Genomic DNA, 15,000 nt, shown 5'->3' on the forward strand with positions numbered 1-15,000 from the left:
ATACATATATATATATATATATATACATATATATATATATATATATATATACATATATATACATATATATATATATATATATATATACATATATATATATATATATATATACATATATATATATATATACATATATATATATATATATATACATATATATACATATACATATATATATACATATACATATATATATATACATATACATATATATATATATATATATATATATATATATATATATATATATATATATATATATATATAGATATATATATATATACATATATATATATATATATACATATATATATATATATACATATATATATATATATACATATATATATATATATACATATATATATATATATACATATATATATATATATACATATATATATATATATATATACATTTATATATATATATATACATACATATATATATATATATACATACATATATATATATATACATACATATATATATATATATATATATTGGATCATGAGAAAACCAATAAAAGTGATGAAAACTGAAAACCAATAAATTTTAAATGGTGTACATATTTCAGTGGCATTATTGTAAATAATTTGGCATTTTCTAAGATGTGTGTATACATGTTTAAAAGGTATACATATTCGAATGACATTTCAGTAAATAATATTAACTTTTTTTCCTGCACAAAAATATGTACACCCTATAAGATAGTATGTACTTCTTTTGCCACAATATATGTACATCTCAGTCTGATTTTTAGTTTTCACTTGCTTCTAACCTTTTATATATATATATATATATATATATATATATATATATATATATATATATATATATATATATATATATATATATATATATATATATATATATATATATATATATATATACATGCATATATATATATATATATATATATATATATATATATATATATATATATATATATATATTAACTTATTGGATATGAATCATATTTTTTCCCTTTACAAATAAACAACTACTCCATACTCGTCACAAAATAGTTCTAGTTAAAACTAGAAGGAAAAAAGTACAAATGTGGTTATTTTTTTTATCACTAATAGGATTATAATTGTTTCTTAACTATATGAGGCCATCAAAAAAGTTATTAAAAAAAGCATTTTAAGTACAAAAGTGAAACTTTTAATGAATTTAATTGACTGTTTAGCATAATTTAAATGAGAATTTGTATTATATATTTATCACTACTTTTTATTGAGACCGTCTCATCATGAGATGGCCTCAATTGAGTCAGCCTAAAATCTTTTTAAAAAAATTGCTTTCTGTGCAATTCATATTTCATTGTTTTTGATGTACTAGAATTAAATAAAAACTCAACTCAATTTCTAATTTTATTAATATTAATTTTATAAAAATAACTTAAATTAAGTTGTTAAAAATTAAATTGTCATCTCTAACGTTTAAAATGGAAGAGAAAAAAAATACTAATCGACTAATGTTTAAGAAATAAATTAGTGATTATATTTATAAATTAAGTTAGTGATAATTGATGTTTGGTGAATGTGTAAAAATTAAATGAGGTAAGAGAAAATATTTAGAAATTAAAAAGTTGGTTTGGAAAAAGAAAATGTATTTAATAGGATTTGAGCTTATTACTATTAATTTGTTAAGAAAAGCTCTTACCAACTACTCTACCTCAATATTGTGCTATTTCAATATGATTTTTTAGTATGTGACCTTTTAGTTTTGCGTTCGCCGAGCGGTTGGACATCTCGCACAGGCCCTAAATCGCCCCTGCTTCCTAGAATTATGAATGTTTATTATCAATGACAATAAATTGAAATTTTTTTAATAATTGCGTAAATTTAAAACAAATTATTTCTGTTAATTTGTTTTCCTAATAATTAGGTTATCAATATAATTATACATATAAAGTCTTGGATAGAAAATAATAATTCTCCAATTAATTATTTATATATATATAAAATATATAACCATTAAAAGTAATATTTTTAACAAACTTCGTAAAAAACTTACATGAATAAAATATTTTTTTTTGACCATTTCTTATTTAATTTATTTTTCAAATATCCTATATACTCTTTTTTGGGATAGAGCCGTTATTATCATTAATTATAAATATAACATTAATTAAGTTATTTTCTTAGCTTAATCATTTTAATAGGAAAATCTTGCATGATTAGTCTGATAAACATTTTCCGATTTTTCCATAATAACTCTAATCAAATACTCGTACCAGATAATAATTCCAATAAATTTATAATGAAGGGCTTGGCGAAAATTATTTTTTCTTTCATAATATTCTTGTTCATGCTTTCTTCTTCTGATGCAAGAACATTATGGTAGGTTATTATTAGTCGTTGTTCAATTTGCAAATTTATTTATTTATTAGAGTTCGATCGTTTTTGAGTTTTCATTACAATAAATTTAACTTTTTGCGACATTAGATTTAGTGGCATTAAAAAAAATGCCACCGATTAATATTTTTAGTGTAATAATTATTGGTTTTTTTTTTAAATTCGTGATTTAGCTACATTTTATTTATAATGCTTTAGTGTGGTTTTTTATAATACTGCTAAAAGGTCTAATAAATGTCACTAAATCCTCTTATATACTATTAGAAATTTAAAATAGCGACATTTAAATTAAGTGTCACAAATTGTATACCACTGAAAACAAATTATCTTATAGTGTTTTTTATATTTATTTTTAGATTGTATGGTAGTGAATGAAAGAAAATAATCAGGTAAACATGAATTCAAGTAATTATACAATTCCGGAATATTATTTGTCTTTTGAATAAGGATGGACTGATGGTTTGCTAATTAGTACTTCAAGCTTTTCAGCTTTTAGTCTAGGGCAGAAACATGGGTGAGATTTTGAAAATAATGAGTAATTATATACGTAGATCGATAGAAAAGTAATTAGTTTTTAAAATAATATATATCTTTGGAAAACAATTAATATTTACTATACTTCAGGCGAGAGAGATTTAAATAAGTTTTTTTAAGGAGTGTATAAAAAAATTGATTATTTTCATATTATATCTTGTTGGATTTATTTTATTCTAGTATAAATGTTTAATATACTAATTGTGTAAATTTTAATGGAAAATATTATAGTTAATTATACGAGTAGTTAAACTGACGATTTATTAGTAATAAGACATGGAGTAATATTTGTTTCCGGATAATTAGGGTGTAGCACTTTAATTTATTATTTACTTGAGGTAAAAGCTAAAATAAATTTATATTATGTTAACACCTTTAAGTTGGAAAACAAAAATCTATAGAAAATGTTATTAAAATTTAAGTAATTATTTAAAATATATATAGAAATTAAAAAATTCAACCATATCCCTAACAAACTCCCTAAAAATAATATACACAAATAAAATACTTTTTTTTTTTTTTTTCTTATTTCCTATTTCAAATTATAAATATAAGGTTACGCTTAACAACATTTTTATAAATTAAGGTGTTCTTAGACTAGTATACTTTTTCATAATATCTTTGATCAAGTAGTAAATCATTATATCAATATTTTTATGATGAAGCGTCATAAGAAAATTAATTTTTCTTTTATAATATGTTTGATCATGCTTGTATGTTTGGATGCAAGAAATATAAGGTAGGTTAATTATTATATTACTTCAATAGGTTTAATACTATGAATTTTTATAAAAATTTTCACAAGTTAAATTTGAATTTATTTATTAATTTTTTGATATGTTTAATATGATTGATGATCTCTAAAATCTTAGCAAACTTTATCTTATTTAATTTTTAAAATTTATTATAAATTTTTTTGACCCCATTTACTTGAACTTTTGGTTTTGTATCTCGTCAAAAGTGTCACCACTTAGGACATGTTCTCTTCGTCTGATCTTATTGGATCTGATCTGAATTTACTAAGGTCTGATCTGATCTGGTCTGATTCAGTCTGATCTGATCTGAATCTTTCTGATCTGGTCTGATCTGATCTTATTATTACATACTACATAGTTTCTCCATCTAATAATATATATTACATTATAAAAATTAAACATGAAAAACTACGATGTTTCTGCTTCTCTTTGAATTGATGCCCAAATATCGTTGACTATATTTAGTTGAATTCTATAATAATAATAATAATAATAATATGGTTTGATTTGCAATGATCTGGTCTGGTCAGGTCTGATCTGGTCTGATCTGATCTGGTCTGATCTGATCTGGTCTGTTCTGGTCTGATCTGTTCTGATCTGATCTGGTCTGATCTGAAACTTTCTGATCTGATCTGAATAGTTCTGATCTGATCTGATCTGATTCCAATAAGAATAAGAAATAAGTCAAAAAAATAAGTTGAAGAGAACACCTTCTTAGTGAAATTTAGCAATTTAAATTCTTAATATAATTAATTATTTTAAAGATCCAATAAATTAATGCATTAATTATGATTGGTATCCTGGGCGATAGTGTATGTTAGGGCCCTTTTATTATGTACCGATAAAGTAGTAGCTACTTTTCTTCCTAACATGCATTTAGAATTAATTTTTAAGGATCTTTCGATAATTCTCAAATACTATTAACCCTTTTAAATAGGAGAAAAAATCTATAGAAAATGTTATCAAAATTTACGCAATTATTTAAAGTGTATATAAATTAAAATATACAACGATAAAAAAGATAATCTAACAAACTCCCTAAAAATAATATACATACATACGATATCTTTTTTTATTTATTTATTTATTTTTTCTTATTTTCTATTTCAAGTTATAAATATAACGTTAACGTTTGACGCTTAACATCATTTTTTATAAATTAAGGAGTACACTTTTTGATAATATCTTTGATCAAGTAGTAAATCATAATATCAATATTTTTATGATGAAGCGTCACGAGAAAATTCTTTTTTCTTTCATAATATGTTTGATCATGTTTGTATGTTTAGATGCAAGAAATATAAGGAAGGTTAATTATTATATTATTTCAAGAGGTTTAATTATATGTGATTTTTTTATAAATTTTTTTCACAAGTTAAATTTGACTTTATATATATGCTTAATATGATCCATGATCTAACGGCTCTAAAATCTTAGCATACTTTATCTTTTCTAAAATTTTTAAAACATATAATTTTTTTTACCTAATTTTTTGGCTTTGTAATGGTCAAAAGTGTCAACACTATAGGCTACTTATTGAAAATAAGCAACAAAATATCTTAATACAATTAATTTTTTGATTAATTATTTTAAAGATCCAATAAATTAATGCAATAATTATGTGTTGTATCTACCCTGAAATTGTAAGTAAGGTTTTATTTTACTTTAGTTTTCTTCCCAAAGTTTTTATAGTATTTTGCGTTGTCATATCAATTTACATTCACACGTATTTGTTTTAAATTTAAAGGATTTTTCTCGATGGTGACCCTTTTCACCCATCCTTTGGATCGACCTTAGAAAAAACTGCATCGTAAAAATCAAATCAAAATATTTTTTGAAAAGTGACACTTATTTTCCAACTAAAAAATTTTTAAACTTGAATATTAATTGATTTTTACTATATGCAACATGGAGAATAACTTCTTGACTTATGATTGACTGATTTTTATTTTATTTTATTTATTTAGGGTTTACTTATTTTTGTGCTATTACTTTTTGTTTGTAGGGAACCAAGGAAAAGTCATGATAGTCAAAGATTGTCACCAAATGTCAACCCTCCAGTTACCTTGAATTTGAATGACCAATATGTTAGTCTTAAAATATAATCTCAACTATTACTAGATTTTTTTTTTATTTTAGTTATATTATAGTTTAATTCGTAATATAAATTGTGGGTATTTGATAACATATTTTAAACAGTAATTACAAAAAAAAAAAAAGATAAAAATTAAAAAATTTAATAATATATTTTGATACAGACTTCAATAATAAATTTTAAATTTTATATTAAATTAGATATATATCCTCTTTAAAAAACAGTCCGGAATATTCTTTAACAATATAGTAACTAATTTTTTATTGGGCATTACATAATACAGGCAATCTTAGATAATGGGCTAGTGAAAGTAAGTTTGTCAATACCTGGAGGTGATGTGGCTGCAATTGAGTATGATGGAATGAAGAATGTCCTTGATACTACTCACAAACAAACTACTAGAGGGTAAGTACTCTATTTGCATTATTTCATTGTATTATAATAAAAATAATACATTTTAAATATCAAATAATCGAATATATGAAACCTTATCATTGTATATTGATAACAAAATGTTTGTTTACGATTGATTTTTAATAGTAAATATTATTCGTATTATCGAGTGTACATAACAATGAGAAAAAAATCATCTTTGATTGATGCTAGTATAGTAGCTAGCTTCGTGCACCTTGGGTTACATTAAAACTCCAGAATATGTTATATACTCTATTACGCACTCTCATATGAAAGCCCTTTGGGCTAAATGTGCGGATACAACACAGACCTTCCTCATACCTAAAGTTGAATATCCACTTTAAATGAGTAGTGATTGAGATTAGAATTTGCAACCTCTTGTGTTATGCTAACTTCTGATATCATGTCAAGAGTATAATCTAACAGTAAAATTGACATTTGTAGGTACTGGGACATTTTTTGGACAACAGAAAATACCAACGGACAAGACTGGTATGCTTTACTTCATTATCCTGTGTTTCCATCCTCTTATTTCTAAATTTACCAAGAGCTTTGAGTATTTGTAGCTTGTTCTTATTCACTCGGAACATTTTATCTTTATATGCACTTTTTAATAATATATTAAGTTGATTATGTTTGATATCAATCAGAAACAACCTTTTTGTAATCACCAATAATTGTGAGGTTGCGCACATCTGACGTTTCCGATCTCATCCCCGTAAGATGGAACCATTGGATGACATTAGGCAATGGAATGTTGTCATAGTATGATACACAATTGAGTAATAGTTTTGTGATAATGCAGGCTACATATGGAAAATTTTAAAGTGATTATACAAAATGATGATCAAGTAGAGCTTTCCTTTTCAACACAATGGAAAGGAGATTCAAATTCAATTCCTCTCAACATAGACAACAGGTACATAACATAACATATCCTCAGACTTTAACTATCAGCTTAAACTTTTGGTTGAGTTGATTATATCGACATTGTATCAGAACCCAACATCTTCAACCATTAGCTTAAACTTTTAGTCGAGTTCAATCCTTGACGCAAAATATGAACTAGCTAGCTAAACATTTATGAGTTTGTTGATTATAGGTTTGTAATGCTTCGAGGCTCGTCTGGGTTATACAACTATCTCACATTAGATCATCAACAAAGTTTTCCTGCTACCAATCTTTCTCAAATAAGAGTTGCCTATAGACTTCAACCAGATAAGTAAGGAATTTTTTTCTTTTTTCCCAAATGTAGCTATAATGATCTGTTCCTGATCAGGGTTTGCTTACAAAAAGTCGTTTGTTATAGGTTCCATTACATGGTTATTACAGACGATATCCAAAAGGCCATGCCGACTAATCAGGATATACAGAATGGTCAGCCTCTTGCGTATAAAGAAGCCGTTCTATGGACAAATCAAACTGATTCTGAACAAAAAACCGCGGTATGGTCATGTTCTACGTACATTTTCTAGTACGATATAATCAGATATTTTTTATATTAATAATATGATTTTGGTAATAAATCAGGTTGAAGATAAGTATCAATACTCGCAAGATATGAAAGATCAACAAGTACATGGATGGATTTCTAGTCCTTCTGATGATGATACTCGAGCTGGGTTTTGGTTGATTAAGCCAAGTACTGAGTTTTATTCGGCTGGGCCTTTCAAACAAGAGCTCACTTCTCATTTGGGACCTATTAGCCTTATTGTAAGTGTATACTACTATTTACTTCTTGATCGCTGATTATGAGTCATGCAACTAAAAGCTTAAACTGATATTTAAAGTCGCAGAATATGTTAATATAATTCTAACACGCCTCTCGCATTAGGGGCAAATTTAGTAAAAATTTATCATCTGAGCCAATATTATATGACCTCTCATTGGCATGATGTAATTAGCTGGAAACGCCTTTGTCAAAACGCATTGAAAGTCATAGGATCGAGCACTGAACATCAGTTTAACATACTACTTTATTTTTCATGACCCAGGCTATGGCGCATGCCAGCCCAGGTCTAGATACGCCCCTGCTCGCATGAGAGCCCTTTGGGTTAGAAGTGTGGACACAGCAGAAACTGGAGTCATACATTATCCTAAATATTTCACTTTAAATGAGGGGTGATTGAGATTTAAACCGTTATCTCTTATCATGATGGCTTCTGATACCATGTCAATAAACCAACTCAACCAAAAACTTAATCTGATGGTTGAGAACATATGATATGTTATACACTCTAATAGTATGAAAAAATGTAGGACTTCTTTTCTGGTCATTATGTTGGTGAGTTCATGCAAATATCACTTGGAGATGGAGAGTCTTGGCAAAAGGCAGTGGGCCCTTATTTTGTCTATTTGAACAAAGCTTCTGATTCAGAGGATACTCATGAACACCTTTGGAATGATGCAAAAAATCAGGTAATATAAAACATTGTGTACAGATTGTTATTTTAGGACTTTATTTTTTGATCAATAACTTTCTAACAAAAGTTTTATGCATCAGTTGAAACAAGAAACCGATAAGTGGCCTTACGACTTTATCGCATCAGAATTTTTAGTGAAATCTAATCAACGAGGATGTGTTAAGGGGCAATTGTCGATTCGAGATGAACACATGAGTAGTGACTTGATTCCCGCGAGTTCTGCTTGGGTCGGGTTAGCTGCACCCGGTGAAGCAGGCTCATGGCAAACGGAAACAAAGGTAAGGAAAACGACGTATATGTAGTATTAGTACTGTATTTTTGGCCTTAATTAGTACTCTAAAGTGATTGATTCGATGATACAGGGCTATCAGTTTTGGGTTCAGGCGGACGATAATGGAAATTTCGTGATCAAGAACATACATGAAGGGGAATATAGTTTGTTTTCATGGGTTTCTGGTGTCATAGGAGAGTATAAACATGACGCAAACATCAGAGTTCAAGCAGGTACACTAATTTTCTTCCTGCAGCCTGCTCATTTTCATGTGAAGTTTAGGACAGGATACATTTATCCTGTTCATGCTAATGTAGGTGATCAGATCAGTTTAGATAAGATCGTTTACGAGGCACCACGAAACGGGCCTACGCTTTGGGAAATCGGGATTCCTGATCGGACAGCAGCTGAGTTTTTCGTGCCTGATCCAAGACCCGAATATATTAACCCTGTATTTATCAATAGCACGAAGAATAGGTAAATGATTTTTCTACCTACTTACTCCTCCGTTTCATTGATTTTGTTACTGTCAAGGAATCAACTCAACCAAAAACTTAAAGTTGATGGTTAAGGCTTTCGAATATGTTATATACTAAACACGCCTCTCACACAAGAGCTCTTTAGGCTAGAACTATGGATGCCGTACAAACCCTATTCATACGCTGACCTCTGATACCATGTCAAAGAACCAAATCAACCAAAAGTTTAAAATTATGGTTGAGGCCACAAATTATGTTATATTGTAACACCCAAATTTCCTCCCGTCCTTCACGATTTTGGTTTCGTAAATTGGGGGTTGGAAATTCAATGGTGTATTGGAAATTCAGGAGTGTTACATATATATACTCTAACACACCCACTCACACAATAGCCTTTTGGAGTAGAAGTGTGAATGCAGTACAAACTCTCTTTATACGTTGGTCTCTGATACCATATTAAGGAACCAAATCAACCAAAAGTTTAAACATATGATTAAGACCCCATAATACGTTATATACTCTAACAGTTACCTTTGCATCTTCTTGTGAATGTACAGGTACAGACAATACGGATTATGGGATAGATACACTGAAATTTATCCTACTAATGACCTTGTTTACACAATTGGTGTTAGCAAATATACAAAAGATTGGTTCTATGCTCATGTACCAAGGTAAACAATAATCTCGTTTATTGATCATCTATTTCTTTTGTACTCCTTATAATCTTTCACGAGTTTAATAGCAATAATAATAACAATAATAATCGAGTATTTCGTAATGCAGGCGCATAGATACGAATAAATATGAAGCAGCAACATGGCAAATTCAATTCCCAATTCAAGATTTGATTCCATCATTTCGAAGTTACACATTAAGACTATCATTAGCTTCTGCATCAAATGCTCATATACAGGTACGTTACGTACATATTAGGGTGTTTGACAAGATAGCTTATTGGGCAATTTTCAGCTTATTATGATACAAACATAGGGTTGGATGGTCAAACTATCCAATACTAATGTTAAATTAACTGATTGAAACAACTTATTATTATAAATAAGCTGTTTTTAAACAAACTACTCGGGTTCAAAATCAGCTGGTCAAACCAGTTAATAATATCAGTTATCAACTATTTGCTAAACACCCAATTTGTTTGCTTTAACATCCTAAAAATTGATACATTTGATAAAATTTAGGATCAAAATATTTCGTTAGTTCGTGGTTGTAACATTGTGATAATTTTTTTAGGGACGTTTTAATAATGCGGACACGTCATCAAGACCACATTTTGCAACGCACAAGATAGGATCTGATAACGCTATTGCAAGACATGGGATACATGGCTTATATTGGGAATTTAGCTTTGATATATCAAGTTCATGGCTTCAAAATGGAATGAACACATTATATTTGACACAACCAATTGTGGCAAATCCCTTTTGTGCTGTTTTGTATGATTATATACGTTTAGAGGGTCTTAGTTCTTAGTCTACTTCTTAGCAATTTATTTAGAATAAAAAATATATGGAGTATTGTAATAAATATTAATTTTCTCAAATTCCTACCTCACCTATCGTAATATATTTACTTTTTCTTCATTTTTCCATTTTATTTTGTATTTTATTAAAATTTGCACGGTTTTAATAATTTTTTGGTATTTTTGTGGATTTTAAGAAATTAATATTTTAATAATTGATTATAAGTGTTTAAATCAATATCAATGTATAATTAAGTTGGTTACTACAATAATTACTTATTACATTATACATTTCAATTACACTTTTTATTTCTATGATTTTTTTATATATTGTACTCGATTAACCATAAGTATAATATATATTTATACTTTTCACTACCTTATTAGTGCAAAGTCGGTTTACTTCATTATGAGTATTTGCTACTAACTTTTACTAATACGCATCCTTTTAAAATAGAAAAAAAAAAAAAAATATTTTAATAGAATGAGAAAAAATTGTAAAAAACTTTAAAAAATAAAATCTATGCTACTCTATACTTTAGTAATAGAAAATGCTAAACAATAATGATTATTTACAAATAACCACATAAAGATAAAAAAAAATAAAAATTAAAATGTATAAAATAAAAAAAGGACAAAATAAAATCTCAAAAGTCTTCCTACAAAATAGAGACACATAAAGTGATTCATTACTTTCTTAAATAACAGTTATTTACCTAAATATTCTCCTTTAGTAATTCTATAAAAATAAACTACGATAGATATTTGTCTACTCGTTTCCATCATTAATTGTAGAATAACTAATCAGGTACAAAATAAAAGTACAATAATAATAATGACTATCATTTATGAGTTTTAGAGGAAACTATTCTATGACATAATCAATTTTAGGGAATGATATTTTTTGTTTTACTTTAGTTATATTTATTTATATAGATGATCACAAATTATTGTATGAGACGGTCTTACCGTGAGATATTTTTCATACATGGTTTAAGAGCGCCTAATAAAAATTATTAACATATATATGTGTTTTATTTTGAGATCATCTCACTGAAAGACGGTCTCTCACAAGAGTAGCTCATAGATTTATTGATGTTTATAAAGCATGTTTATTGGGACTTGGGCACAAAGAAAAAGGCGGGCAGCAGCAAAGAAACAAGGCCCACTAAAATGGCCCAGCTAAAACATATCTGCAAGCCCGAATATGAGAAAATTTGAAACCATTAAGCGAAAAAATAATAAAAATAAACAAAATAATCTAACTTTCAAAAATATTCTAAAAGTAAGCGTGAAAATCCCAAACCTGAGGTTTGGAGCTGTTCGCAGTTACTAACTGCGAACAGCCAAATAGGACAAAATAGTTGTTCGCAGTTACTAACTGCAAACAGCTACGTTGTCCTGCTTGGCTGTTCGCAGTTAATAACTGCAAACAGACCTGCTGCACAAAAACACGTATCAGTTTCTTTTATTCCCATTTTTTCCCATTTCTCAAAACCTTACCTTCACACTCGACATTCTCCCTCTAAAACCATTGATTCAATCCATCAATTCTTGCATTCCTCTTTCAATTTGGCACTTCAAAATTAGTGTGGGATACTCTAGCTTGCTCAAAGGTAAACTTGTTTGTGTGTTTTTGGTGCATATGTAGTTTTTTAGGGTTATAATCAAATTTGCTTATTTTTTCAAATGTAGGTTACTAGTTGTTAAATCAAGACTATTCTTAATCATTCATAAGTATTGAAGGTAATTTTTAATTGTTTTTATAGCTTTATGTTGTTTTTTGAAGTAATGTTGTTGAATTAGTTGAATTCAATGTTGATAATATTATTAGAAATGAAGTAATATTATAAGTAATAATTGTTAGACCAAAAAAGATTATAATCAAATGAATATATAATGTACTTGTATGGGCATGAAGTTGATGATAATGTTGATTTTCTTTGTATTAATGTAGAAAATGGCATCATTTCGCGTGACTATAGTATGTTTTTGGAATGGTTGTATTCGAGAAAGTAGTGGCAAAGTTCATTATGTTGGGGGAAGACGTAAGTTGTTTGCTTGCAATTCGAACATGGATTTGAACCACTTTAAATGTTTTATATGTTCTAAGATTGGATTGGACTTTACTAGAAGTACCGTAAATATAAGCTTTAAATATGACATGAGTGGAGAATTGCTTGTCTTTCCTGTTGAGGATGATGAGGCTATAGATGCTATGTGGGAGCATTCAAAGTCCACCCAAATTTCCTCTTTGGAGTTATACATAAAAGAAGTATCATTAGGGAATGTAGTTACTTCTAATCCTACTCCTACCCTATGCCTATATTAACTCAGGAAACTGTAAATCCCGTCGTTTCTTCCGCATATTGTACTTTTTCTCAATCCCCTACGATACTTGTGATTTGCATGAGCAGGAGATGGATCTAGCAGCTCCAGGACCCCTAGATCCTAGTGTGTTGACTATGCAGCATGAGCACAGGATTACTCCTCTTTGGGATGCCCAGGTTAGGTGTACGATACTTGTGATTTGCATTTTACTAATGCTAACATACAAGTAACTTATTTATATGTCAATATTCATAGGTGTCCGATGCAGAAACGCTAGGCACCAGGCTTCCAGATTCCGTTCCATGGGTGATCGATGATAGGATCATCCCGTACTTAGAGCTAGCGAGGTTATACGACTTTCACCTTGTTGCATACGACAGAGTTGACCGTACCATTATCACAGCACTGGTCGAGAGATGGCGTCAGGAGACGCATACATTTCATCTACCTCTAGGTGAGGCTACCATCACATTGCTTGATGTAGCCTTACTAACGCGGCTTCCCATCGAGGGACGTGCCGTGTGTACAGCCGGACGTCAGCTATCACGCTGGCGTGACATGGTGCATCGCATATTGGGAGAGTGCCCTCCACCGAAAGTGATTAAGGGGAGCGGTTTGCGCTGCACGTGGTTAGTTCAGACCTTCTCGCATCTCCTCGAAGATGCTGATGAAGGCACCATTTCGAGGTACACCAAGGCGTACCTCTTATACTTGATAGGAGCTATGTTGTTTGCCGATAAAACAAACAACCAAATACAGCTCCTTTACTTAACTTTACTTGACGACCCGTGGGAGTGCATCGCCGAGTATAGTTGGGGCTCCGCAGCCCTTGGATAACTGTATATGAGGCTATGTGGTGCTGCCCAAAAGAACGTCAAGAAGATTGCGTGGAGGGCTTTTAAGCCACTCATATGCTTCGACATTGTCGAAGTACATCTATCAGAGTGCGTACTGTGCCAATATGGGTTGGTACAGGGCATTCCACCGCCTTGTGACACTGAACCCCAGCTGCACCAGATTTCACGCAAAAATCAGGGTGCGGCAAACTGGATGGACATCAATTGGCGTCACATCGCTCGTTGGGATGGTAGACTGGAGCTGCTGGTACAAGATGCGCCGATCGATGTTCATGGCGCACCTACAACACCAGACTACATGTCGTGGTTCCTCTCCATCACGTGCCGATGGATGACACCACGTGCCATTTTCGCAGTAGCACATTACGCACCTGCTGCGCCTACGATTACCCAATTTGTAAGTCTTTATTTGCATTTATATGATTAAGTTGCCGATTAAATAATATAATGTTACATTAGATAAATATTAATTGCAGGCACAAGGTGCGGCAGCAGTGATGCGGTACAGGCAGAGGAGCCGGTGAGGGAGATTGCGCATGGCATGCTCGTCGGCTCGCAGTTCCAGCACTTCATACCGGAAGTCGCTGTAGAGTCCTCACCGACTACCGCCTATACGCACGTCTCATCTCCTACTTATGACTATCATTTGGAGGAGATGGACCATTCATATCCCGTTGACGTTGCAGGGACCACGAAGGTTGGGCCATCACAGTACCAGTCCCCTCCACTGCCAGTGTAACACCCAAATTTCCTCCCTTCCTTCACGATTCTGGTTTACGAAACCAGAATCGTGAAGGAAGGGAGGAAATTCGGGTGTTACAGCCAGAGCGACACCCTAACGCCTCTTATTATCGTAGGAGGCTTAGGAGACCAACTCAGTTGGATAGGGTAGATGAGGATCGTGAGCTTTAACGTTTAACTTTTGTGTATTTGGATCAACTATGTATATATATATATATATATATATATATATATATATATATATATATATATATATA

The 15,000-nt window shown here is 30.1% G+C and overlaps 1 protein-coding gene across 1 annotated transcript in view; it reads left to right on the forward strand.

Annotated features, from left to right (window-relative positions):
- LOC130821747 (probable rhamnogalacturonate lyase B) overlaps window positions 1-13,982 on the forward strand; it is a 16,828-nt gene extending 2,846 nt beyond the window's left edge. The window contains exons 4-20 of the mRNA XM_057687530.1: window positions 5,658-5,739; window positions 6,031-6,152; window positions 6,606-6,653; window positions 6,967-7,080; window positions 7,264-7,383; window positions 7,471-7,606; window positions 7,692-7,874; window positions 8,421-8,579; window positions 8,665-8,862; window positions 8,947-9,088; window positions 9,173-9,332; window positions 9,892-10,008; window positions 10,121-10,259; window positions 10,586-10,811; window positions 13,152-13,321; window positions 13,401-13,599; window positions 13,675-13,982. Coding sequence (XP_057543513.1) covers window positions 5,658-5,739; window positions 6,031-6,152; window positions 6,606-6,653; window positions 6,967-7,080; window positions 7,264-7,383; window positions 7,471-7,606; window positions 7,692-7,874; window positions 8,421-8,579; window positions 8,665-8,862; window positions 8,947-9,088; window positions 9,173-9,332; window positions 9,892-10,008; window positions 10,121-10,259; window positions 10,586-10,811; window positions 13,152-13,321; window positions 13,401-13,599; window positions 13,675-13,982 — 2,623 coding nt within the window. The remainder of the gene's footprint in view (window positions 1-5,657; window positions 5,740-6,030; window positions 6,153-6,605; window positions 6,654-6,966; window positions 7,081-7,263; window positions 7,384-7,470; window positions 7,607-7,691; window positions 7,875-8,420; window positions 8,580-8,664; window positions 8,863-8,946; window positions 9,089-9,172; window positions 9,333-9,891; window positions 10,009-10,120; window positions 10,260-10,585; window positions 10,812-13,151; window positions 13,322-13,400; window positions 13,600-13,674) is intronic.
- Window positions 13,983-15,000: the final 1,018 nt, after the last annotated feature.

This window comes from Amaranthus tricolor, chromosome 8 (genome assembly GCF_026212465.1).
Source record: "Amaranthus tricolor cultivar Red isolate AtriRed21 chromosome 8, ASM2621246v1, whole genome shotgun sequence".
Lineage (NCBI taxonomy): Eukaryota > Viridiplantae > Streptophyta > Magnoliopsida > Caryophyllales > Amaranthaceae > Amaranthus > Amaranthus tricolor.